Source organism: Panthera uncia, unplaced genomic scaffold, assembly GCF_023721935.1.
Source record: "Panthera uncia isolate 11264 unplaced genomic scaffold, Puncia_PCG_1.0 HiC_scaffold_1498, whole genome shotgun sequence".
NCBI lineage: Eukaryota > Metazoa > Chordata > Mammalia > Carnivora > Felidae > Panthera > Panthera uncia.
Genome location: NW_026058138.1, coordinates 6,794 through 33,098, shown reverse-complemented (window position 1 = coordinate 33,098; position 26,305 = coordinate 6,794). Strand labels below are relative to the sequence as shown.

The following is a 26,305-nucleotide window of genomic DNA, read 5'->3' as shown; positions in this document are numbered from 1 at the left end:
GAGATTACGGAGGGGGCGCTGCTGTTCTCAAGTAGTAAAGGAAGAAGTGCTGGGTCATTACTTTGTTTCACATTTTATGCAGGTTACTTCCTCTGTTTGTTAACATTTTAGAGTGTTCGAGAAAAGTTATAAAAATTGTGTTTGCAGGGAATTGGCAGCCGATATCATTGTCTGATTGGCAGATGATGTTTGAGATGTTCCGGTCTTACTCTTTCCTAAATGTAAATTTTTTTTGTGCCAGAGGGATTTTTTTGATTTTTTTTTTGTCTTTAGAATTAGCCCTCCGACATTTAAAATCATGACGTTGTGGGTTACTTTTGGTTTGTTTTGTGGCATTTTAAGTTGTCGTTTAAACTGGAATGAAGCGTTTTGGTAGATTAGTATTTTTCGCCATTCTCCGGCCCATATGATGATAGAGATTTTTTGAAACCAAAAAGGGCAAAATGGAAAAAAAAATACTGTTTTTAATTATGGACAGGCTGTATCTGAGTTGGTGGGGCAGCTTTTTGCTCAGAGTGAGACAGATCCAAATTCAGGTTTAGCATCCATAAAAATTGACTGCCTACAGGCACCTAATGTGGTGTTAGGTCTTTAATACAGTTGGTTTTCAATATCCAAAGAATGTTAATGTTTGTCAGGTATTTATTTCTTTTGGGGAAAAGAGCTGAGGCCATTCTAAACATTTTCAGTTATTCTTATTAATGCCTCAGGTTAATTTGAAGTTGAAACAGAACTAAGACGCTGAAGGAGAAGCTGAATATCTCACAGGAGGATTTGCAAATGTACAGTTATCCCTTGTGTTTGAATGGAAGACAGGATTTTATTTCAAAACTTTGTCCCATGAACTTTGATGATGTTATATAGGTTTGCCTTGATTTGCTTTATTGCAGATAAACTTTGTGACTGTTTTAGGCTTTTGCTCATTGTGATGGAGACAGTGAATGTTTTACTGTCTTCATTATTTGAAACCTTTGTATCACGTGTGAGATTGAAATCTTCATTATGTTACCAGCGGACAGAGATCATACTTGGTGCGGTAGCACGTTCTGTCAGAAGACAGAAAATGAGATTCTTTTACTGTAACACTGGACATTCTAATCGGAGTTGGCTGTGGTGGTAGCCACCTGTCCTGGCCCCTCACAGTCAGGATCAGACTGGTCACTCCGTAAGTCAGCACAGTTCCGGAAGGAGTTCTCACCACCCTTGGATTAATTGGGACTGTGGCTCAAGGTTTCAGCCACTTACAGGACTTATTTAGAAATAGCTGATTTTATTTTGAACGTTTATACAAATGAAACTCTTGGGGGTGCAAGAGCTATTTTTGAAAGAGGTAGAATCTAACAGACAGGTATAGGTGTATTTAATACATCCAATACAGGGACTTGATGCGTAATTAATATATTTTTCTTTCCTCTTTGGAAGGATTCTCTCTCACTCAAAACAGGGCTGTCATTTTCTCCAGCGGAATCTTAGTGGAGCTCCCAGTGTCAGGCGTGCCGTGCTCTGAAGCATTACTAGCACAGTCATTAGTAAAATAGGAGTGGACAGAAGGAAGCTGACAGGAGGACAGGTTGCAGTGGGGCTTGCTCTTTTGTCATGAACCCACTTCCTGTCGTCGTGAGGGAGGACGTTTGGCAGATACAGCGGTGGCCCTCTGGTTTGCCTGGTCGTATCCTCGGTCCCGTGTAGCCGCGTGGAGCTGCGGAGTTGCTTTTCCTTCACCTGTATGACCAGAAGTCCACTTTTAAATGGCAGAGAGATGTTCGCCCTTTTGGGGTGGGAGCCTCAAGAACAATCTAGGGACCTGTCTGGGGCCCTGGACACCCAAGGTGACTGGTTCATGCAGACTTGATCAGGTTTCTGGGGATCATTTCACGATAGACTCAAAGGAGATTGGGTTATAAATTAGGATGCCAGTTTGTTAACTTACTCTGAGAAATACACCTTCATAGGAATTAGAGGGCTCTATTCACTGGGCCTCACACCCACCATCTGGTTACCAAGGGCTCTGAAAACTGACTTAGGGATTCTTGAAGTGTGTTAGGACAGGACCAGAGCCCATGGAATTAAGTGCCCTGTAGGAGCGTTCATCTGTTCTATGAAAAATAAGCAATTCCCGGATTGTTTGTTCTTTCTTCTCGAGAGCCTTGATACTTCCTTACCCCGTTCTGCCACCCTCAATTAAAAAAAAAAGTTGAATATGATATAAAAATTGAGCTATTAAGAAGTATATAAAACGAAAAGTAATTCTGTTTTCCACCTCCAAGCTAGTCCTCTCAAAGGTAACCACTATAAATAGTCTCTTTCCCCCAATTATTATATATGTACCAGCATATACGGACTTTACAAATGTTGTAAACATAAGATTATACTTATATTCTCCCCCCCCCTTTTTTTTTTAACTTATTCTGTATCTTGGAGCCCTTTCTAAACCGCCACATCCAGCTCTGTGCATCCTATTTAATGGGTGTGTGGAATGCATCACTGTAGCACAGTTTGATAATTCTATTAATAGGCAATGTATTTAGTATTTTTTCCCCACCCGTTCTTTTAAAAATGTCCCTGTACACACGTATTTTGGTATTTCGTAAGTCTATTCGTAAGGTAAGTTTCTAGTAGTGGCAGTGTTAAGCAATAGAGTATATGTGTATTTTCGGTTTTGCTAGACCTTGCCTAATATCCTCTAGAGAGGTTGAACCAATTTATATACTCCAGGGGCGGTGGACTAGAAGGCCTGTTTCTGCACACCCTTAACCAAATGTGGATATTCACAGTCTTAGTAATTTTTACCAGTCCAAAAATATCTCCATTGTTTTTTGCTTGTTTGTTTTTGAGAGCGAGAGCAAGAGAGGGAGAGTGTCTGCATGCCAGGGAGGGGAGAGAGAGAGAGAGAGAGAGAGAGAGAGAGAGAGAGAGAGAGAATCCCAATCAGGCTACATGCTTAGCATAGGGTGGGTGGGGGTGGTTTGATCCCATAAACCATGGGATCATGACTTGAGCCAAAATCAAGAATTGGACGCTTAACTGACTCAGCCACCCACGCACCCCATCCATTGTTTTAATACACATTTCTTTAATCATGAGTGAAATTGAACATCTTTGAAATTATTAATCATTCTTTTCCTTTACAGCTTTCTAGGTAGTTTCCTCTTTTAAATCACCTCATACAGATTACTATTCTTCTTTTTCATTTGTATTTCTTTTCAGACACTATACAGTGGGCTATGTAATTATGTCAGTTACAGTCTTCTGGAATTCTGTACCCTTTCTGATAATACAGTATATGAATGTAACAGATGGGTTTTTTAGTTACCATTAAATATGTGTGGATATTGTTGGGATGATCTCACAAGACAAGAGAGCATCTCTTACTGTGAGTCAGTTCTGTAAATGAGTAAGCTCATTCATAAGTGATTCTTCCTAGTGTCTCTCTGCAAATAATTTTTTATTTTATCTTAACTGTCACCTAGGAATGCCAAAGGAACACTATTATAGCCCCTATAAGTGTCCTGAAGGGTATTGGGGGAATTCTTTTGCTGCCCCAGCCTTTGGAAGTAGAATTTTGTATATAGCAGATACGTAGTGAATGCTTATAGGGCTTGTAATTAAACTTGGTAGATAGGAAGAGTGAAAGAAAATTGGGGGGCACATAGAGATCTTTTCTTTGGCCGTTTTTCTCTCCCTTTATTCCTCTGAATGAAAATGGAAGTGTTTCTTCCCTTTTTCTTTGTAATCCTAACAAGGTCCATTCTTTCCAGCAAAGGTCTGTGAGCTTGTAGCAAGTGCCTACAAGACAATAAAAGCGAAGCTGCCTCTGACCTTGAGAAGTATGTCGTTGTACCTATCCAATAAAGATACAGAGTTCATCCTGTTTAAACCTGTTAGGGTGAGTATTGCGATATTTTATTTGAATGTTGGCCAGTCTCTTCAAGGGTTCTTGCCGTGTCTACTATTTTCTTCTTCCCGTGAAATTTAAAAATGTTGGTATACGATTCTAGGAAAGTTGATTAATAATCACTGTGATTCTTGAAGGGCTTACAAGCCAGCACCTGCCTGATTATATCCTCCCCACACCTTTGTTTTAAGTTCTTTACATTACCTATGGCAACAAGATACTTTTGACCTTAAAGTACAAATTAGTAAAAAAAAAAAAAAAAAAAAAAAGTCATCAGACCCTAACATTGAATGCAGCCCAATACTTGAGAAAGCACCATTTCAGGAATTATGCTTCATTTTACTGGTGAGTAGTGGAAATAAATGGCTTGCAGTGGCCGCCCAGGGATTAAATGTCAGAGCAAATTTAGTGCTCATAACTTCCACCTCTGTGTTGAGCTCACATCTTTACCGAAGCATTGGTTGATTTTTAAAGTACATTCTATGTATCTGGAAACTTTATTATCTTTTGTGTGAGAAATTGCTGCTGGGGGCTCTTACTGTTCTTGGGAGGGGGAACTTGGGGGGGGGGGGGGGGGGGGGGAGGGGGTACTGGGGGGGGGGGGGGGGTGGGGACAGGAATTACTAGAGTTTAGTTTTTCCAGGGAGTGTATTCTGATAAGTCTTAGGTTGTGCTAGCATGAATTATTAAGTACAAATTATATGTCTTTGGTAATCTGATGAAAGATACATTTCCTCCACTGTTTGGCTAATATCATTAAGATTTAGCATTCTTGGAGGGTTGCCTGGGTGGCTCAGTGGGTTAAGTGTATGACTGTTGATTTCAGCTCAAATCATGATCTCACAGTTTGTGAGTTTGAGCCCCACATCGGGCTCTGCACTGACAGTGCAGGGCCTGCTTGGGATTCTCTCCCTCTATCCCTGTCCCTCCCCTGCTTGCATGCTCTGTCTCTCTCAAAATAAATAAATATTAAAAAAAAAAAAAAAAGATTTAGCATTCTTAGAGAGAGGCAGACCAAGGAACAGACACATAACTGTAGAGAACAAACTGATAGTCAGCAGAGAGGAGGCAGGCGGGTGAAATAGGTGATGGTGATTAACGAGTACAGTTGTCATGATGAGCAGTATGTGTTTATGGAAGTGTTGACTCACTATATAGAACACTTGAAACTAATATCACACTGTATGTTAACTAGAATTTAAATGAAAACTTAAAAAGATTTAACATTCTTGGTGCTTCGTGTTCAAGACAACCACATGTTTCCGGTGACTCATTTAATATGATTGCCTCTTCTTCTTTCTAAGAATAATATTCAGCAAGTTTTCCAGAAATTCCATGTTTTGCTGAAGGAAGATTTTAGCCCTGAAGATACCCAGATCATTGCTTGTCCTTCTATGGAACAGGTAATCCATCATCAGAAGATCCTTGTTACTTTTTTTTTTTTTTTACATTTATTTATTTTTGAGAGACAGAGTGAGACAAAGTGAGAGTGGGGGAGAGGCAGGCGGAGTGGGGGAGAGAGGGAGACACAGGATCGGAAGCAAGCTCCAGGCTCTGAGCTGTCAGCACAGAGCCCGACGCGGGGCTCGAACTCATGAACTGTGAGATCATGACCTGAGCCGAAGTCGGATGCTCAACCAACTGAGCCACCCAGGTGCCCCTTTTCAAAAAAAAAAATTTTTTTTTTGATCCTTGTTACTTTTATTCCTTCTTGGTTGTTTTACTTGAATAGATAATGTCTTTGAGTAACTATGTTTTTAATTTTAATTAAAAAAAATTATACATTACTGGGGTACCTGGGGTGGCTCAGTCAGTTAAGTGTCCGACTCTTGATTTTGGCTCAGGTCATGATCTCATGGATAGGAGACTGAGCCCCACGACGGGCTCCATGCTGGGTATGGAGCCTGCTTAAGATTCTCTCTCTCTCTCTCTCTCTCTCTCTCTCTCTCTCTCTCTCTCTCCCCCCCTCTCTCCCCCTCTCTCCCCCCCCCCTCCCGTGCATGCTTGCTCTCTGTCTCAAAAAAGTAAAAATTGTACATTGTTTTATTCTGATGAGCAGGAATTCAAACTTTGAGTTGCTGTCTCAGTTTTTTGGTGATGGCTTTATAATTTTGCTTTTTAATTCTTTCTGATATTGCAAGTTGCTGTGTTTAACATGAATGAACTGTTTGTGAAAATTCAAATAATGCTATTTAAGTTTTTAAATAATTTTATTTGAAGTATGCATGAAATGAGGCCCACATTTCAAATGAAAAAAAGTTATTTTAAGGATTCGATGTTAGGGAGAGAGAATGAAACACTTCTAAGTTTAAAGAACTGAATATAGAGCTCAGTCTGTGTTTACTATTATTCATGTATTCAGTTTAGCCAGCTAGTTTTTGTTGAGCATGTGTTATGTATTAGAGTAGGCTGGTACTAAGGAGGGTATTTGATTTCTGGTTTTAAGTTTGGTATAGCTTACAGGTTTTATATGTGTGAGGACTAGAAGCTGGGGGAACCTAATCAGAGTGGGTGGAGAGTTGGGGGAAGGACTGCAGGCAGTGAGTGTGGGTGAGTCTTTCAGGGGGTTTTAACACGTTGGGAGAGAAAAGTTGTAGCTGGAGGAGAAATGGGGTCTTTTAAAAATTGAGATAGAACTCCTATGCCATAAAATGCACCCTTTTAAAGTGGACAGTTCATTGGCTTTTAGTATATTCACTAAGTTGTACAACCATCACCACTATTTAATTCCAGAACATTTTCATGCCCTCCCAAAAGAAACCTCATACCCATTAGCAGATTCCCTGTTCCTCCACCTTCTATAATTTACTTTTTGTCTCTATGGATTTGCCCATTCTGTATATTTCATTAAATGGAATCATACAGCATGTTCCCTGTTAGGACTGGCTTCTTTCTCTTACCAGAATGTTTTTAAGAGTCTTCCATGTTTTAGCATGTATCAGAACTTTATTCTTTTTATGGCTTTATGTATTCCTTTATATGGATAGATGGGTCATATTTTAAAAAGCTGAGTCTATGGTTCCAGGATTTTAGTTAAAATACTTCTTTTATAAGTCGTTTGAAGTAATTATGTGCTGTGTGATTATACATACTAATTTGATATATATATAGTTAGGTTTTTTCCACCACTTTGATTTAATTTTGTTTTTTTATTATATAAACTACTTACATGGTTCCCAAGTCAGAATTCTAGAATAAGGTAGAATTGGAGACATCCTGCTTTCCTTTCAGTCCCCTCCAGCTTTTCCTTCCTTTACCTTATAAATAAATATTATTATTTGTTACTGGATTATCTTTCCTTTTTTTTTTTTTCTTTTAAAGATGGGGGAAAATGCATGTTTGTATATTCATGAGGATCCAGAGAGAGGGAGAAAATGATGCTGGAAAAAATGCCCTTGAGTGGCGAAGTGGGGGACGGAACTTGGAGGGTGGAGCCTTTGTTAGTTCATAGGTATGGGGTGTTCGGTCGTGAAAGGAAAGACAACTGAGTGTTTGGGCACACGTGGGAGGTGGTGGACAGGATAGGACCTCATAGAAGCTCTCATCTGATGGCTTCATGTTTGTGAGTGAAACGGGAAGCAGGGTCATCATTAAAAGGGAGGAGGCAGGCTCATTTGAGTTCCGTGGTTAAGGATCCAAGAGAGACCATTCAGCATGGTTGACTGGTTTTCCTCCAGTTGTGTCCAGCGGCGTGAATGTGGGTGTGGGGTAGCCAGGTGGGGCTTGCCAAAAACATGCAGACTCTGCGCTCCCACTAGACTCCTGCAGGCAGGATGCACACGTTAGTGTATGTGTATGTTTGTAACTTAAAAGTTCTGTGGTAGATAATCACTCTTAGGGACAACTCAGTTGCTTTGCTCTGCCTTTGTTCAGTGTTCTCTTGATGAACTGCTACATTGGTTTCATGAGATACCAGTAGGTCGCCACCTACGGTTTGAAAAACACTGATAGAGAGAGACCCATCATTCTGTGCCTGGATCCTCTTTCAGAACCATTAACCTTTTCTAGATAATAATAATAATAAATAATAATAATAATAGCTGATATTACTGACTGCTGGCAAGCACTATTCTAAGCATTTGATATATATTATCTTATTTGATCTTCACTTGACTCCCCTGTATTTGCCCCATTTTATTGATGAAGAAGCCGTGGTCCTGAAAGGTTAAGTAGCTTGGCTGAGTTACGCACAAGGTAGGAACCAGAGTCTTGGATTGTTGCTGGAGGGAACCCTCTGGCTTACCGTCGCCCGTTGGGGGGCACCTCGCCGGCTCAGTTGCTAGAGTGTACGACTGACTCTTGGTTTTCGGAGTCATGAGTTCAAGCCCCATGTTGGGTGTAGAGGTTACTTAAAAAAAAAAAAAAAATTCCCTGTAAATGGAATGTTTGTGCCCCGTTTTCTTAAGATCCAATATATAGCACACAGATTTTGGGGGGTAACTTTTTTTTTGTTGTAATTTCAAACTTAAAGGAATAAGGTAATATTCCTCATGGTAATATTGGTAATAAGGAACTTTACCCAGTTGTTTACATTTTCCTCCATTTGCTTTATCTTTAGTTTTCTCCCTTCCCCTCCCATTCCACCCCTCTTTTAAGCAATTTGAGAGGAAGTTGGGAGACACTGTGCTCCTTTACTTGGAAATGGTTGTGTATTTCCCAAGAACAAGGAATTCTTTGACCCTACCCCCACGCAGTGATCAAAATAGGAAATACAACATTGATACTATTATCTAATCGATAGTCCATAATCAGATTTCTTCAGTTGTCCCAGTAATGTCCTTTATAGATACATCTCTCCTGGTCTGGGGTCCAGCCCAGATGTTGCTTTCAGGTGCCACTTCTCTTTAGTTTCTTTTAACCTGGAGCAGCTCTTCAGCCTTTTGGGCTTTGTGTGTGTGTGCGTGTGTGTGTATTTATTTTTTTGTGTGTGAGAGAGGGTGCAAGTGAGCAAGGGCAGAGAGAAGAGAGAAGGGGAGCTCACCCAAAGTGGGGCTCGAACTCATGAACCATGAGATCATGACCTGAGCCAGTCAGATGCTTAACCGACTGAGCCACCCAAGTGCCCCTTTTTGGCTTTGTTGACCATGACAGGCCAGTTAATATCCCTTTATTTGGTGTCGTCTGTTCCGTCATGATTAGATTGAGGTTTTGTATTTTTGGCAGGAAAAACACAGAGGTTATTTTGCATCCCTCTCACCGGAAGTGCAAGTTTATAGAAGAGATTAAGGGACAATTATTTTGATTACTGAAACAGTTTGTCCTGTGTGGAAGGGTTCCTTGCCGAGTTCATTTAACCGCAAGTCTTCTCGCCCGGCTGACAGATTGTCCGTGTGCAGACTGCAGTCCCCCTGCCCCACCCCACGGTGTGTCGGTTTCTCTGGTTGTCCTTGGGGGCCGCTCCGTGTCACGCCCTCCTTTACTGGGTGGGCAGGGTGCTCCAGGGGTCAGGCAGAGTTCGAGTGTGAGCTGAAATTCACTCCTCAGGCCTGTTCTTATGCATTCAAAATAGTCACTCACAAAATTCAGCTTATACACAGCGCTTCCCACAATACACTCTGCACAGAAAAAGGTGAAACTGATTAGATTTATTTCTATCCCTTGTCAGGGTTAGGATGTAGGGGTTTTTTTTCTTGTCATTTTCATTGGATTCTAAATAAGTTTGATTCGGTGACCCTTCACAGGCTGCCACAAAGCCCGCTGCCCCGCGGCTGCTTTAGAAATCACAATGGCATTGTGGGTCCAGCCATGTTCGTTTGGCTTCTTAAAAATCTGAGGCTTTTTCTCTCATTCTTGTTTGTTTGTTTGTTTTTCCTTTCATTCTGATTTGAGGATCTGAGCAACGTTTTTGAGTGTGATGTTCTACAGCAGAGCTAACATAGCCTTTCACTTTGCTTTTCAGCTGAACCTTCTACTGTCCGTTTCTAAATAACCAGCCCGGCGGGCCGTGCGTGCCGCTGTCTGTCCTGTTGGAGCGGGCTGGGAAGTCTGGCAGCCTGCAGGACACTGAGGAACTGTCTGTGGGAATGTCCCCGAGAACCACGCAGGTGCGCTGCTCAGTGCTGACTACAGAATGAAAAATAAGCAGAGTGTTGGAAAGACTGGTGTTTCCCTTTTAAAAACATCACAATGCCAAAGATTAATCTAGGCGTGTGAGAACTGCCTTCTTTAAATGGTCACGAGAAACGGGAGTTTTACGGGGTAGGTGTGGTGGGCACGCAGTGAAATGGTTCTTAGCAAACAACGTGCAATGAAAATCGGTTACAGTAAGGGGCGCGAAGAAGAACTTTACAGAAATACAGTTAATTAGAAAGCTTCTAAGAGTAAGGTTTGTTAAAGCCTGAAACACTGCAACACTTTGAGCCACTGAACATTCCACAGAGGCTATTTTTTTTACTTCCAGAAATCTCATTTCTACACTCTATTTAATGTAATGTTTCTCCTATCACTTTGAAGTTTAGTTTGAGGTAGATTGGATGCATCTGAGAACACACTCTGCTTTCCGGGGAATTCGGGGTGTTATCTTTTCTGTGTGTTTGATGTGAGGTAGTTTCAAGATGCAAGGACTCCGTGTAAGGTCCCAGTGTTGGTACTCCTTGAACTGCTTAGGTGCAGAAACGTTCAAAAGCAGGGCCTGGCGCCTCCCGACAATAGAGATGTGCCGTATCTTTAATGAGAATCTTCACGGTGCAATAGTCTGTGTTTGCGAGTGGGAAGTACCAATTAAGGTGGCTTAAATCCGGCACGTCGGGGAGAGAAGGAAACCTGATGAATAGTGCGTCTCGTGCACGAAGGTCAGGGTCACCAGCTTTCTGTGCACTGCCTTCGGTTTTAGTAGCTCTTGGAAAAGTGAACACCTCCGTGTCCCGTGCATCCGTTCATTGGCTGTGCTGGGCCCCAGGCCGGTGGTCCCCTAGCCCTGCTACAGCAGGAAACGTTCTACTGACCGAGACCAGGAGGATGAAGGTGGCCCACCCCTTGACATCTCCCGTACTCTGTCGGGGATCATCACATAAATTATGCACATCTCTGAGTTTTCCTACTGAAAACTGTTTCCTGATTGGATAGGCTGCTTTTTGGTTCAGGAGGAGTTGGGAGTTATTCAGACACTATCTAGGAGTAGAACACTGATGAGGGTTCTGGAATGTAGCCAGCAGACCTCATTCTGTAGGGCCGTAGGGCATTTCTCATCCCCTTCAAGCATACTCGCAGTGTGTGGATAGGTTGCATATCCCGATGTCTGTCATTTTAAACAGGTCACTTGTTTTTCACCTCTGTTTAAATTGGTGACGAATGTGGCTTGATAGAGCTTAGCAGTCTATTTTGGGAAGGAAGGAGGTGAAGAGGGTCCATATTCATTCTTTGACATGAAATGAATGATGCAGGAAGATTATATTTACTTCCACTTACTATTTTAAATACATGTCTAATGAAATAAACTGTAAAATACCCCGTTTTCTGTATTATATGTACATTTGATTTTTTAATAACCTTTCCAAAGAAATGAGGGCATGATTATTGTACATTACTGTGACTGATTTAATCTGATGTACAGAACAAGTTGTGTTCTACTTAAGGATAAAAATATTTGATGGCACTCATTCTTGTGTTTTGAATCTTTTATTCCTGAAACACTCGAACATCTTACAAAGTGCTAAGTAGGTGGTAGTGATCCAACTTGTTTGCTAAATGAATATTTGTTTAAATCTGTACAGTTTCAAGTGTTTACTTATACAAAGAGTGTACATACTTTCAAATAATTAATTTAAAATGCTTTATATTATTTGGCTAGAAATCGCTGTTTTTAATAAATGTGAATTTTTTTAAAAATAAAGATTTTCGCTTCCTACTTTTCCTTACATGTCTGTAATGTGTATGGATTCTTTTTAAAAATATTTTTCGATCGAAGTTTTTAGTGAGGTAGCTTGTGATTCACATGCAGTTATGAGAAATAGTAGTGGGAGAAGTTTCTCCCAACGGGAACATCTTGTGAAGGTAGAACGCATTATCACAAGCAGAATATTGACATTGGTACACTCCGCCAATCTCTTCAGATTTCCTCAGTTTACTTATACTGTGTCGATCTTTTAGTAAGATAATTATTGTGGAAAGACATTTTTGAAGCATCTTAACATGTTTCATCAGTTGAAAGATAATTTTTTTGTTTGCAAAACTGCCCATTTCCTGAATACCATCATCAGCACAAGTAGTCGTGTTGAAATTTAGTGTTATTGAAGTAGCAGTAAAAAGTCTGTATTTTGCCCCTGGCTTAACAACCCCGTATCTGTAGATTCCCCTCTGCTGTTTATCAGGTTACAAGAAAGAATAGTCAACCTTAGTTTTCAGAGAGGTATTTGGTGAGAGAATGTTGCTTCTCGGAAGAGAGGGACTCTACTGCTCCCTCCCTGGAGCGCCTGTTCCTGGTGGTGGCTCCATTAGCTTGTCTGTCTTCTGATGGCCTTGTCTGTCTTCTGCGCCTCTGTCCGGCTGGCCTCGCCTCCTCCCTACCCTTCCTCCAGATCTGCCCGCTCCTTGAGGGCACGCACAGAAGACGCCGCTGTCTCACTCGGGCAGGAAAGGGCTCTGTTGGAAGGAGATGGGGGACTCGGACAGACCAGAGGCTAGAAGGCCAGAGGGACAGGAACCGGAAACATCACAGATCTACATGTTTTTTTCAAAACCGAAGGAGCTGGTCCAGCCCATGGCAGTGGTAGGGTCCTGGACTGGGCGTCGTCACTGCCGCTTCCTCTTGGGCAAGCTCGGGACGACAGTCTCTCTCTGTCCCAGTTCCTACCGATTTATTGCCTCTCAGCTCCACATCCACCTTTTTTTGGCCCCTCTTTTAGACTCGGGAGCTGGACCCTGAGAACATTCCTCCTTTGCCAGCGGGTGCAGGGTTAGGCTTCCCAGGGGAAGGGGCCTCCTGTTTCTGGTGTGTTATTTTCCGTCCACACGCAGCTGAGGCAGTGGCAGTGCTTGGGAGGCTGGCGGCACTCGCTCTCTAGGGAGATTTCATGAGCTTTCTTGGTCTCCAAGTAGGAAGCGTGCAGCTCCCGGCACTGCGGTGAAATTCCCCACCAGCCAACGGGGGCGGCCGGCCTCCCCCTTGGTGCTGGTGGGGGCCCTTCCAGGTTCTTGGTTCGCTGCTGGGCTCCTCTGCAGAGAGGGGAGCGGAGGCGGGGAGGGGGTGGGAACCCGGGCCTTGCATCTGCTCTTCCTGCTTTTCTGGGTTCTCTTTGGGTTCTCGTTTAGCGTCAGCTGGTTAATCCTTTAAACTACGTTTTCTCCCTTCAGATCGGTCAGATCAGGTGCGGCTTGTGTTCCGCCTGGACCCTGACTGATGCAACCCTGTTCACAAAGCTTCTGTAGTGGGAGGCAGGGCGCGGCTGCCCCCCAGAGCCACTCACAAGCGGGGGTTTCCTTCGGTAGAGGCTGGAGGTTGGACAGCCAAGGAAAGATACTGCCCCACCATGTCTCCACGTGCTCTATTCGGGTCTGCCCCAGATGCCCACTCTCCCCAGGTCCCTGTACAGGCCGTCAGCTCTCCCGTGGACCCCCAGCGTGTGCCCCCACCACCACCCCCCCTTCATTCTGTGACCCCGTCCCCCTCACCCAGGGGACTCTGCTTTGCTGTGCTCCCCCACAAAGGAACGGTCACGCTGTTTTGCTCTTGCTTGCTGCTCTGCTGCCTGCGAGGTAATCCCCCTGGGGGCAGACAACCTGTTCTTTTCTCTTTGGACCCTGAGCACGTGGCGGGTGCTCAGTGTGTGTCTGTTGCACGACCTCATTAGTTACTGAATTTGTAATTTTGTGGGCAGCGCACGAGGCTCCATTTGCCTTGGGGCGTGCGCGCACCCCTTACGGTATTCGTGAGGAGACCCTTGTGTGTAACCGAGCGGGTTGGTGTGCATAAACGGACCAACTCAGTTCATTTTCATTTCCCAGGGAAGTACCTTTCCCCCCGCAAGTCACTGAAGATAAAATGATAGTAAGTCAGAATTTGCCCTCTCTGGAAGGTGAGGGTCTGGGAGGAGTCCGGGGCGGGGGAGGCAGAGAGTGTGTCGCCGGTTGAATTGTGTCCCCCTCCCCCTACATTCCTGTGTTGAAGTCCTACCCCCCCCCAGTAGGACTGGAAACGGGACCTTATTTGGAAATAGGGTTGTTGTAGACGTGGTTAGTCAAGATGAGGCCATACCCGAGTAGATCAGGCCGCTCATCCAGTGTGACTGGTGTCCGTATAAAAAAGGGGAATCATACACACACACACACACACACACACACACACACACACCCTTCAGGTGCTCGTATAAAAAAGGGGAATCAGGGGCCCCTGGGTGGCTCAGTCGGTTAAGCGTCCGACTTCGGCTCAGGTCACGATCTCGCAGTATGTGAGTTCGAGCCCCGCGTCGGGCTCTGTGCTGACTGCTCAGAGCCTGGATCCTGTTTCAGATTCTGTGTCTCCCTCTCTCTCTGACCCTTCCCCTTTCATGCTCTGTCTCTCTCTGTCTCAAAAATAAATAAATGTTAAAAAAAAATAAAATAAAATTAAAAAAAAGGGTGAATCACACACACACACACACACACCCGCCAGTTGCTCGTATAAAAAAGGGGAATCACACACACACACACACACACACCCACTAGAAGCCCAGGTGCTCGTATAAAAAGGGGACAGACACACACACACACACACACACACACACCCGCCAGGTGCTCTAGCCGCGCCGAGGACCCACTAGAAGCCCAGGAGGACCCACTAGAAGCTGGGCGGAGCCAGAACACAACCTCGCCTCCTGCCTTCGGAGGGAAGCCCTTCATCCGGGACCTCCAGCCGCCAGAGGCCTGCGACAGTAAGTGTCGGAGGTGGAAGGCACCCGGCGCGTGGCCTCTGCGAGGACAGCGCTGGCGCACATGGTGGGGGGGGGGGGGATCTGGCTCTGCCGCGTGGCCGGTCGGCTGGCGGGTCGCCTCGTTTCCCTCCTGGTCTGGGAGGTGATTCGCGTTCCCTGAGGAAGGTAGTCCCTGATGGCCGTGCCGTTGTGTCCACTCTTGGGTAACACTGGCACGGAGGGGCCGGAAATCCATACTTCCGTGTGAAATCTCTGGTCTTTGAACTGTTGGCAACGGGATACGTTAAAATGGGGCTGACCAGACGAAACGCCTCTGCGAGGCCACCTGTTTCCAAGCTCTGCATTAGTGGAAGAGTGCTGTCAGGTTTGCGAAAGGATAAAGATCCGGGCGAGGGCCCGGCCGCTGATGGGGAGTCCCCACACGGAGCAGCACGGAGCGGGGTGCTTTGCCAACACTGACGCCTGTCATCCCTGGTGTGTAACTGGGAGGTGAGCTCTGTGGTCGTCCTCCTATTACAGATGAGGAAACTGAGTCACAGGGGGGCCCGCGACCTTGCCCGGGATCCCATAGCTAGCTGGGGCCGGCAGATCCCAGGGCACGGATGCCTTCAATGCCCTGGCGGCCTGCCTCCAGTCCCGTGGAGGATGGGGGGGTGGGGGACATGGGGGCCGGCTCTGAGACACAGCCACCACGAGCCTGGGGGAACTTGGCGGCTGCCCAGACCAACTTAGGTCTCTAGTGCCTGCTGGAAAAAGGGCTTCTGTGTGCCCTGAGCATGGGTGCAAAACCAACAGGGCACGTCAAACGCTGACGCGGGCTTGCACGGGCGGCTACTATGGTGCTGGTGTCATTTGTGGCTCGTGACCTTGCCACCAGGCGACTGTTGTTTTAGCTGATGATACCATTTGCCGACAAGTTATGGCGGATGGTGGGAGTGACCGTGCACGGCCCCCACTGCTAGCCCTCTCTTCCAGTTGTCATGGTTCGGGGTGATGAGGACTTCGGTGAAGGTTGGTGGCAGGCAGGGTGAGATCAGCAGGGAAGTGGGGCTGCGAAGGTGGGGCTCTGGTGTCACTGTGGCAGCAGGGGGATGGCTCATTGGCCCCTTGCCAGGCTGGCTGGGAGGAAGGGGTTTCCTATCCGGTCTCGGTTTAAGCTGCAGTGGAGGCCATCCTGGGGAGCTGGGGTACCCCAGGGATGTATGAAAGGCACACAGTAGGGGGCTGTCCGGCCCCTAAGTCCCCCTTTTCTAGAAACTGCCCCTCCCCCCGCAGAGATATCAAGACACAGCCCCGCCCTTCCTTACCACACAGGACTGCACCAAGAGTGGCCTCCTGATCCAGCCAGCTGGGAGAGGCTGGCTTTGAGACCGTCTGTGTCCTGAGTCAACCCAAGTAGGCTTCCACGTGGAAGTGACCAGTGGAAGCGAGCGGGACGGGTGTTGACATGTATTGCCTACTGAAACAACGCGCTTCTCGTGCTATCGGCTCAGGGCCGAGTCTTTTCTGTGCCCGGCTACAGAGTCTCTTAGCCCCTTGAAAAATGGTTTTCCAAACTGAGGCGCTGTGATAAGTCCCAAATGACAAACCAACCCTCAGAAGACATGAAGAGGGCTTTGGGGTTTTCCTTGGTGTTCCTGATGACTCCACCTTTCTGAGATGCTCAGCGGATGCTGGTGGGGGGCGGGGGGTGGGGTGGGGTGGGTGGGTGGCCGGTCACCAGCTGGTGGCTGTCCTAGTCTGGGAGGTACGATTTCTCCTTCCGTTTCATGTTGCCTACTGCCAAGGAACTGGCAGCCGCTATGAAGTTTTCCAAATCAGGGATGGTCAGGAAATTCAGGAGCCTACTCATTTTTCCCAGGAGGATCTGCATCTTCCGGGCCGCTGAACCACATTCTACCTCCAGGATTGCTTTCTGCCTCATTTCACTCAGCACCTCCGGGGTTATGGACTGTGGGAATTCAGAAAAGGCTGGGTGAGCATAAATGCTGCCCAGGCGTCGTGATTTCCACCTCAGGATCAGGCCCCCTGTTGGCCAAGACCAAGCCTTCTCTGGAAACTTCGCCGAGGGGCACGCCTCTGCTCCCGGCCTTGCCCCCAGCAGTACGTCTCTCATTGGCCTGGGCCTGTGGCCACCTGGCCGCAGAGATGTGGGCTGAGGACACACCGAAGCCTGACCCCAAACCAAAGGGTTGCCGGCTCCTGGGCCCTCAAGTGGCCTGCCTTACAAAGGCTGTGCCTTCCTGGGGGTGTCTGGCTTCTCCCCGTGGATTCCTACCGAGGTGGGGCAGGGAGGGAGATGTCGCATGAAGGGTCTTATTTAAGCCTTACAACGATGTGGTGTCCGTTTTGCAGACAATAATGGGCACGGGAAGTGTAGGAGGCCTGCCTGGTGCCTCACAGGAAGTGGACGGGCTGGCGTGTTCCTCCTAGGACACCCCAGCTGCCTGGCACAGATAGACCTGCTGACGAGTCACGTGTGTGCTGCGTTGCTTCATTTGGGGCCCACCCTCCACTGGCAGAGCCCCTGGGGCTGCCAGGCCTCCTGGACTCTGCCTACACCGGCCTTTACCTGACCCTCCTCCTGGGCACTGGCTTCCTTTTGTGGCCCTCCTCCCTCAGTAAAACTGTCCGAAGGCCAGCGGCCCGGGTCCTCCCACCCCTGCCAACCCAGCTGCTCCCTTAGCTCATCAGCACCGTGCGGTGGGGGCTGAGTGGGTGGCTGGGGACTGGGTCGGCCGCTCTGGGACATCTGGGGTAGGTAAGGACGTTGGGACATGACTATTCAGCATGCCCAATGGCAGGCCTCGCCAGGCCAGGTGACCAGCTGCCCACTTCTGGCTGTCCACCTTTCCCAGTTGGAAAACACCTCGGTCCTGGGCGAGCCGAACCCACCACATTCCCTCCGCTCCCTTCCAGTGATTTCATTCGGCCTCATTTTGCCCCAGTCTGCTGTTCGGTTGCTTTGTCCATCAACCTACTGCTCTGTCTGCTCACCTCCCGGAAAACATGTGTGTCTGTCTTTCTCCCCAGACAGGCAGTCCTACTTTCAGAGACCTCGAACGCCTCTCTGGTGGGTCTGGAAACAGAGCCTTCTGTGCATGGTGAAGGGGAAGTCAGAGCAAGAGCAGGGTCTTGTGTGGGTCCCAGTGGGGGCGGGGGACAAGGACACCCTATTCCTCTCCTGCACTCTGGGCCTGGGAAAGGGTCTCGAGAACCCACCTTCTTGCCCTCTTACAGTCAGAACCGCAGGGTGCACACTCACCATTTGTAGTGGGTTGAACTGTGGTCCCAGAAAGCTATGTCTGAGTCCTAATCCCCAGCACCTGGGGCTCCTACACCCATCGCCCCGCACCATCACCTGGCAAGCTTTTAAGGAATGCAGATCTCCAGGCCCCTCCCCAGACTGACCGGTAACTGTGTTTGAAAACAGGGTTTTTGCAGCTGTCATTAAGGATCTCAGTATGAGGCCATCCAGGACTTAGTGTGGGCCCTAAGTCCAGCGTCGGGTGTCCTTACAAAAGAAAGGAGAGGGAGACTGGACACACAGACGGACCCAGAGAAGAAGGCTCTGTGAGGGTGGAGGGTTGAACCGATGCCGTAGCAAGCCAGCGAATGCTGGGGCCACCAGAAGTTGGGAGAGGCAAGGAGGGACTCTCCCCAAGAGCCTACGGAGGGAGCGTGGCCCTGATGATACCTGGATTTCAGACCTCTAGTCCCCAGGGCTGTGAGGGTGAGTTCCTGTTGTAAGCCACCCGATTTGTGGTAATTTGCTATGGCAGCCCGAGGACACGAATCCATCTTGGCTACTTTCTTGCCCGACTTGGGTGGCACACCCTCAACTCCCCGGTGCTCATTTGTTTCAAGATGAGTGGTCTGGGGAGGAGAGATGAGGATACCCACGGCAGGACTGGGAACGTAGGTTTCCCCCTTGTGTCTGTCCCTGCCTACTGACGGGGCTGTCGTGTCAGGGGAACTACTGAATGTTGACACCTTTGCTTTCTCGTCTGAGCTCTTTGAGGCTGTCCGGCTCCTCGGCTCCAAGTCTCAAGGGCTCGGAAGTGACTGATTGCTTCTGTTGTGGTCAAGCATCAGGTCAGCGAAGGTGGCCGTGTCGGTTCTCCGTCGGTTGCAGAGATGCCGAACGTGGCCCAGAGAGAGGCCGGTGGCCTGGACCGGCGGGCAGCAGCCTGGCAGAGGGAGGTGAGACCTTACCTTGTACTTGGTGCCCAGGTTTAAGCGGATGTGCTTCTGTTGGTGGTTGAAGCAGAAGGTGATCTTGTCCTGGCTCCTTATTTGTACTTTGATGTACTGGTTGATTTTCAAGGAGATGGACTGGACGGGCGGCGCGTGGACGTGCAGGTTCAGATTCCACCAGTTCCAGGCCTTCTGGTATTTGCCTTTGGGGAAGTAGTAGCCCAGGTTTTGGCTCAGGCTCAACCTAGACCAGAAGGGATCAGGTAACCATGGTGCTGGGCCCTTGTGCTGGGGCAGAGCCTCTCCTGTGGCGAATGCAGGCCTGCCCCCCTCCCCTGCCTCCTTCCCTTTCTCCTCCCTCCTGGCCTGGAGGCTCCCACACCCACCGCCCCGCACAATCACCTGGGAAGCTTTTAAGGAATGCAGATCTTCAGGCCCCACCCCAGACGGACAGAATGTGAATCTAGAAGGTGGGGGTCAGCCCTTCCCCAGTGTGCACATCATCCTTCCCTTTGGGTTTTGGACCCGGAGAAGATGTGGTTATCTCTTGCCTGCCTTATTGGCGAATTTTTAAAAATGCTTTATGTGAGGCTAAGTCAAATGTCCTAAAACTTTTTTTGCCCATAATTTTATGTATGTCCCTGAACAAGCCACGTATATTCTCTGAGCCTAAGTTTCTTCATCAAGAAAATAAAAGTAGTTCCTAGATTTCCCTAAGGTCTCTTCTGGCCTTGAAAGCGAGTGTCACTGGGGACAAGAGGCCCTAATGAATGTCACCAGGTAATGATCTGAGAGAATTGGCTGAGTTTCTTGCCCCCGCTACTTAGCATCCAGTAACTTCTTCTACCTTTGAGGCATTGATTTCTGCACAAAAGGCCCCCAGGGCAAGGCAGATACCTCTGAGAACAAAGTTGTCAACTAGGAAATGAGGCATCTGGGTGGCTCAGTGGGTTCAGTGTCCAACTCTTGATCTCAGCTCAGGTCATGATCTCACAGTTCATGAGATCTAGGCTCTGCACTAATGAATGGTGTGGAACCTGTTGGGGATTCTGTCTCTCCCTCTCTCTCTGCCCCTCCCTCTCTATCTCAAAATAAATAAACACACTTAAAAAATTAAAAAAAAAAAAACTCAAAGAGAAAAAGAAAAAAAAAGAAAGGAGAAAACCCCCAAACACACAGAAATTAAAAAAAAAAAAAAACTTAAAGAATATGTAAGAAAATATTCTTAAAAACCAAGGCTGGGAGAGTGAAACAAATTTTTGGAAGTAAAAACAAAAGTCTGGTTTTGACTACCAAGAAGAAAAGCAGTATAAAGTTGATGCAAGACGGTAGGCATTTCCCACTCCATGACCACTTAGTAGGGAAGGGAAGTGGGAAATCCTGAAAACGCTGAGTACTTACCCGAAAAAGGTAGAGAAAGATTTTGAAGTGGCTGGATTACCTTGATTTGGTGGGATGAAGTTTCCCACTATTGCCAGAAATGGGAACTTAATGGGGCACCTGGGTGGCTCAGTCGGTTAAGCGTCTGACTTCGGCTCAGGTCATGATCTCACAGCTCATGAGTTCGAGCCCCGCGTCGGGCTCTGTGCTGACAGCTCGGAGCCTGGAGCCTGCTTGGGATTCTGTGTCTCCCTCTCTCTCTCTGCTCCTCCCCCGCTTGTGCTCTGTCTCTGTCTCTCTCTCCCAAAAATAAATAAAATGTAAAAAAAACAATTAAAAAACATTGGAAACTTAAGTTCAGTTGCACTGAGATATTTAGAAGTTTGGTTTTGTGTATAATACATGAGACTCCAAAGCACTCACCACGCCCTCCTCTCTGAGCCACCTGGAACAGAGGGGCACTGGGTCTTTCTAAGGCAATTGTCACCAGGTTTGACTCTCAAGAAGCATGGAGGAGATACAGCCCGTGGAACGGGTCACTGTGAGTCTGTGGTTGCTGTTTCACGCACGAGGAAGCAATGGCACGAAGGACAGAGTGCCTTCCCTGAGGTCAGGGACCTGCCTTGCTGCCCTCACGATACCCATCGTCCCCTTTGCAACATGTGCAAGTCGGAGAAACAAATTCACAAGCGAATGAGAGAGAGAGACTTACCCAGTGCGGGAGGACAGCTGTGCAGCCTGGGAATCAAACCTTAACCACACTGCTTCTCCTTGGAGAGGGATGTGTGGCTCTCTTAACCCAAACTTACCAGATTGCTTTGTTTTCATCGTAGAAGGTGGCATGGCCAGAGTTGTTGATAAGGGCCCGGACACAACCTTGTTCACTGTCTTCTAGAATGATATATATGAACTTTCTCTGTTTTGTACTGAGGATGAGCATAGCCAGCTTTCCTGATGGATAGCTGGAAGACAGTTAAGGCACAAGCACCCTCTTGGGACCCCCCAGGAAAGGCAGAGAGCCCTGCAGAGGACGCAGGGCTCAGGAAAACCCATGCCCCAGCCCCAAACCACAAACTTCTTAGGTGTCACATGTGTCAGTATGAGTGTCCCTGGGTTTCGGTGGATACTGTATTTGGCCTGATTCATCAGGAAAGAGAATTTGGAAGACAATCCCACTGGGATAGAGAATTAATTTTCCATCACCTTGAGGCACCTGGGAAGAGAAAATGAGCTTATGAAAAGCGCACCGGGGCTGACTGTCCCAATTCAGAGTCTAGTGTTGTCACTAGAGTGCTGGGGGTCTATTTACTCTCTGGATGCCCACCCATCACTACCCCAGCCATTGCTACCACCATCTTGCTGGGGGTTCTGAATAGGAAATCTCTCGGGGCCTCAGTTTACGTGTCTATGTGATGAGGCTGAAATGGATCACTGTGTGTGTGTGTGTATGTGTGTGTACTCACAGGCACACACACAGATTTTATTTTTATTTTATTTTTCACTTATTTTTAATGTTTATTTATTTTTGACAGAGAGAGAGAGAGAGAGACAGAGCATGAACGGGGGAGGGGCAGAGAGAGGGAGACACAGAATCTGAAGCAGGCTCCAGGCTCTGAGCCGTCAGCACAGAGCCCGACGCGGGGCTCGAACTCACGGACCGCGAGATCATGACTGGAGCCGAAGTCGGCCGTTCAACCGACTGAGCCACCCAGGCGCCCCCACACGGATTTTAAACTATTATGTCAATGACTCCAGTGGTTATTGGTTGTATTTGTTTCCAAAGGCTGTCGTAACAAAGGAACACAAACTGGGTACTTTAAAACCCCAGAGATTCATTCTTTCACGGTTGTGGAGGCCAGAAGTCTGAAATCCGGGTATCAGCAGGTTCTTTCTGGAGGCTCCGAGGAAGAATTTCTTCCATGCCTCTCTCCTGGGGTTTGGTGATGACCTGGGATCCCTGTCGCTCCTTGCCTTGTCTACACGTGGCTGCAATGTCCACCTCCAGCGTCCCATAATGTCCGCCATGTGTCTGTGTCTTCACGTGGCCACCTTCTTTTTTTTTTTTTTTTTTTTATTTATTTTTGGGACAGAGAGAGACAGAGCATGAACGGGGGAGGGGCAGAGAGAGAGGGAGACACAGAATCGGAAACAGGCTCCAGGCTCCGAGCCGTCAGCCCAGAGCCCGACGCGGGGCTCGAACTCACGGACCGCGAGATCGTGACCTGGCTGAAGCCGGACGCTTAACCGACTGCGCCACCCAGGCGCCCCAACGTGGCCACCTTCTTGAAAGAACAGCAGACGTCCTGGATTAGGGGCCCGCTTCAGCATGACCTCGTCTTCACTACCTCCATAAAGACCGATTTTCCAAGTAAGGTTCCATTCTGAGGCACCAGGCGTTAGGACTTAGATAGAGCTTTTCAGGGGAATACAGTTCAACTCATAACATTGGCATCACTTGGGTGTTTTATGTCTTCTTGAGTCAGTTTTAGTGAATTATATTTTCCCGGGACGTTGTTCGTTTTAGGTAAATTTTCAAATTTATTGTCCTAAAATTGTTGTCATGTAGTGTTAAAAAAAAAAACCCCTCTATTGCCTCTATAGTTATGACCTTGTCTTCATTCTTTTTATTGCGACTCTCTTCTCTCTCTCTTTTTTTCCTGGATAAACCTTGCTCGAAGATTTGCCTATTTTACTAGTCTTTCCAGAGAACCAGCTCTTGGTTTGCTTCCTCTACTATCACTTTGTTTTCCATTGTATCAGTTTTCAGTCTTACTAGGATCATTTATACGCTCCTGTCGGTTTTCCATATTACTCTATTTTATTTTTCTAATTCCTTGAATTGAATATTGAGCTTGTTGGTTTTCCTCCTCCTCCTTAATACACGCCTTTAAAGCTATAGCACTTCTTGCAAAATACTGTTTTAGCTGTTTCACATGCATGTAGATGTTAACCGTGAGTTTCACTCTAAACATGTTCAAATTTCCAGTATGATCTCTTCTTTGACACCTATGTTATTTGCAAGTATGTCTTCAAATTTGCAAATGCACGGGGTGCTTTTGGAGATGTTGTTTATTATTACTACATATTATTAAATATTTACTTATTTATTATTAAAATTCACGGGGGTAAGAGAGCATAGTCTGTGTGGTATCAGCTCATGGGAGAGGATAGTGTTTGCTGGGACTTGTTTAGTGGCCCAGTTGTGTCATCAATTACCATAGCTATTTCACATGTAGCTATTTCTTTGAGAAGGACCCATGTCCTGGTCTTGTGTTCCCATCTGGGCATTACAACCCACGCTCCTGGATTATCAGGATGCGCCGTTCTCCCACCTCTCGCTCTCCCCTCCCCAGCACCCGGCGACCCCCTGCCTCCCGCTTCCCACACTTGCGCTCTCGTCGTACCCTTCTGGCGTTCAGTTTCTCTATTTGTGGTGTTGATTATTTCTCTGACTTTCTTACACACTCTGCTCTGTGTTTCTGACGCTTTGTACATTTCATCTACATTTCCCAGATGTTTGCAGCCGGAAGGCTTTTGGGGTCAAATGTCCCACCCCACTCTAATTGGAACTCAGATTGGTGGTTCTCCAATTAGCATTATTGTTTTTTACATGATTATTTATATATTTTTGAGAGACAGAGAGAGAGGGAGGGAGGGAGAGAATATGCAAGCATGGGCACACTGAGGACGGGCAGAGAGAGGAGACACAGAATCCCAAGCAGGCTCCGCACTGTCAGCGCAGAGCCCGACGAGGGGCTCGAACTTGTGAACCATGAGATCATGACCTGAGCCGAAACCAAGAGTTGGATGCTCAACTGACAAAGCCACCCAGGCGCCCCACCAACTATTATCTTTAACGATGAAGGCCCGTTTGTTCAAGAAAGCTTACAGCAGAATGCCCACATCTAAGGCGATGAAAGAAAACAATACAGTTGCCTGAGGAGCTGGGGTGGAGGGCTCCTGAGGGCATCCGAGTGAAAACCAGTCTGTGAGGTGACAAAGATCTGCAAACCGACTCCAACCCCACACCCAGCACTGTGCTAAACACTTTACCTCCACAGTGCGAGGACTCTGCAAGATAGGCACCGTCATGATCTCCCTTGAAGATGAGGCTAAATGACTCACCGTCATGATCTCCCTTGAAGATGAGGCTAAATGACTCGTCCCGTGAGAGGAGAGCCAGAGTCCAGGAATCTGCCCCTTGCTTGCCTCCAACCAGTAAGCTCCCAGCCACTTTCCACATTTAGTCTGCAAATCACTGTTCTTTTCTTTTCTAACCTAAAACAGGTGCTTTGTAAAGACATCCGGGGTTGGTTTGTTCCTGATGGCCTGTAAGAAGCTTCTAGACATTGCTCATGGGAGAGGATATTTGTAGTTTAGGTCTTAGTTTCAAACACCCCCTGAAAGCCAGACTTTCTTGAGAGGCTTTCTGCCTGTCAAATCCAATTGTCATGTAATGACATTTTCCTAGTGATGAAGACCCCACGGGCAAAGCAAAGTCTCTGACACAGAGGAGAAATTGTCACATTTTCTCTCACTGGGAATTATATAATAAGTGGCTTATCTAAAAGCCTAAATCTCATCACCATTTGCCTGGGGACAGGGTATGAGAGTAGGAGGTAAAAGTTAGGAGAGAAGGGACTACATCTCAGGCCCTCCCTTCAGTTCTACTAGAGAGGAAACTGCCTCACGGGCAGGGCCCTGTGCTGTGAGACAGCGGCTGTCTGTCCCTGAGCTCTCTCTCTGTGGCCGTCTGTCCCTGAGCTCTCCCTGTAACCATCTGTCTCTGAGCTGTCTCCCTGCAGCTGTCCGTCCCTGAGCTGTCCCTCTATGGCATCTGTCCCTGAGCTATCTCCCTGGTCCATCCTTGAGCTATCCCTGTGGCCATCTCTCCCTGAGCTGTCTCCCCGTGGCCGTCCATCCCTGAGCTGTCCCTGTGGCCGTCTGTCCCTGAGCGCTCCCTGCCTGCTGTGGAGCTGCTGGCTCCTGGGCTGGCCGGGCTGGCCCCTGCCTGAACACGAGCACACACTTCCAAGCAGTGCTACCTGACTCAGCAAGCTACCTGGAATTTATTGCTCATTTGAAAAAAACAAAAAACAGCCAAATGTTCCACTCCTCATGGGCCTTTTGGGCAGCCCCGTGTCGTGGGGTGGATTAGGAAGGGACCTCTGCTTAGATCACTTAGTGGGAAACTTCCCCTTGGCTGCAAGGATATTTAGACAGACGCTGCAGGAGTAAAACTCTGAGGCAGGACAGGACAGGGATTGTGGGAAACATGGGGTTCGCCAGCCCAGCTGGAGTAAGAAGCCAAGGAAGGTTTCACTGATCTATTGGAAGTGAGGAAGCTGGAACCTTCTGAGGGCTTCCAACATCCTTACCATTCACTGCTTGGTACAACCTGGAGAGCCGCCCGGCTTTCCTTCGATTTCTCCGTCCACAAGAGTTCTGGCTGCTCCACTGACTTCCTTCTTCACACAGGCCCAAGAGATGAAGGGAGACTGAACTTTCCATTCCTTCCATGGAGGCTGAAAGAGTCATACCTTGGTTGACAGTATCGGTTTCCAGTTCTCTCCTACTTTTGCCACAAGGTGAAGCAACCCTCATCATTTTAAGATGTTCGGCTTCTTATCCTCTTAGTGCAAACTGCTTTCATTTTCCTTTGGACACACGGCAGAAATGCGTTTCCCAGTTCTCTGGCATCTAGGTGGGGTCATGTGACTTGTTTGGTGAGTAGAATGTAAGCCTAGACCTTGACTTCACTCCTGTCCACGCAACAGGATACAAAGGACTCCACGATGGCGGAGACCCACCAGAAAGGAGCCCAGAGCCCCCAGAGCCAGCCTTGGGGGCTCAAAATCTCGAGTCTTACTCTGACTCACCAGGCTCTACCTGAACAGGGCTTCTGAGCCCATTTCCCATCCTCCTCACTTGCTCACAGCTGTCCTTGAGGAAAGGCCTCAGGGCCTTTGCAACTCTTTGCTCCGCC

At 47.4% G+C, this 26,305-nt stretch overlaps 2 protein-coding genes across 3 annotated transcripts in view; one reads left to right on the top strand and one right to left on the bottom strand.

Moving 5' to 3' along the window:
- LOC125917111 (conserved oligomeric Golgi complex subunit 3) overlaps positions 1 to 10,035 on the top strand; it is a 31,599-nt gene extending 21,564 nt beyond the window's left edge. For both annotated transcript variants that reach the window (XM_049623372.1, XM_049623373.1), the window contains 3 exons: positions 3,759 to 3,886; positions 5,200 to 5,298; positions 9,795 to 10,035. In XM_049623372.1, coding sequence (XP_049479329.1) covers positions 3,759 to 3,886; positions 5,200 to 5,298; positions 9,795 to 9,824 — 257 coding nt within the window. In that variant the 3' untranslated portion in view covers positions 9,825 to 10,035. The remainder of the gene's footprint in view (positions 1 to 3,758; positions 3,887 to 5,199; positions 5,299 to 9,794) is intronic.
- Positions 10,036 to 15,953: 5,918 nt separating this feature from the next.
- Positions 15,954 to 24,562, bottom strand: LOC125917112 (glutamate-rich protein 6B-like). Its single transcript, XM_049623374.1, has 7 exons — positions 24,373 to 24,562; positions 23,618 to 23,743; positions 22,591 to 22,700; positions 21,447 to 21,532; positions 21,129 to 21,281; positions 18,958 to 19,183; positions 15,954 to 16,693 (listed from the first exon to the last, which is right to left on the bottom strand). Exons 1-7 carry the CDS (start codon positions 24,560 to 24,562, stop codon positions 16,478 to 16,480), a joined length of 1,107 nt encoding a protein of 368 aa, XP_049479331.1. The 3' UTR covers positions 15,954 to 16,477.
- Positions 24,563 to 26,305: the final 1,743 nt, after the last annotated feature.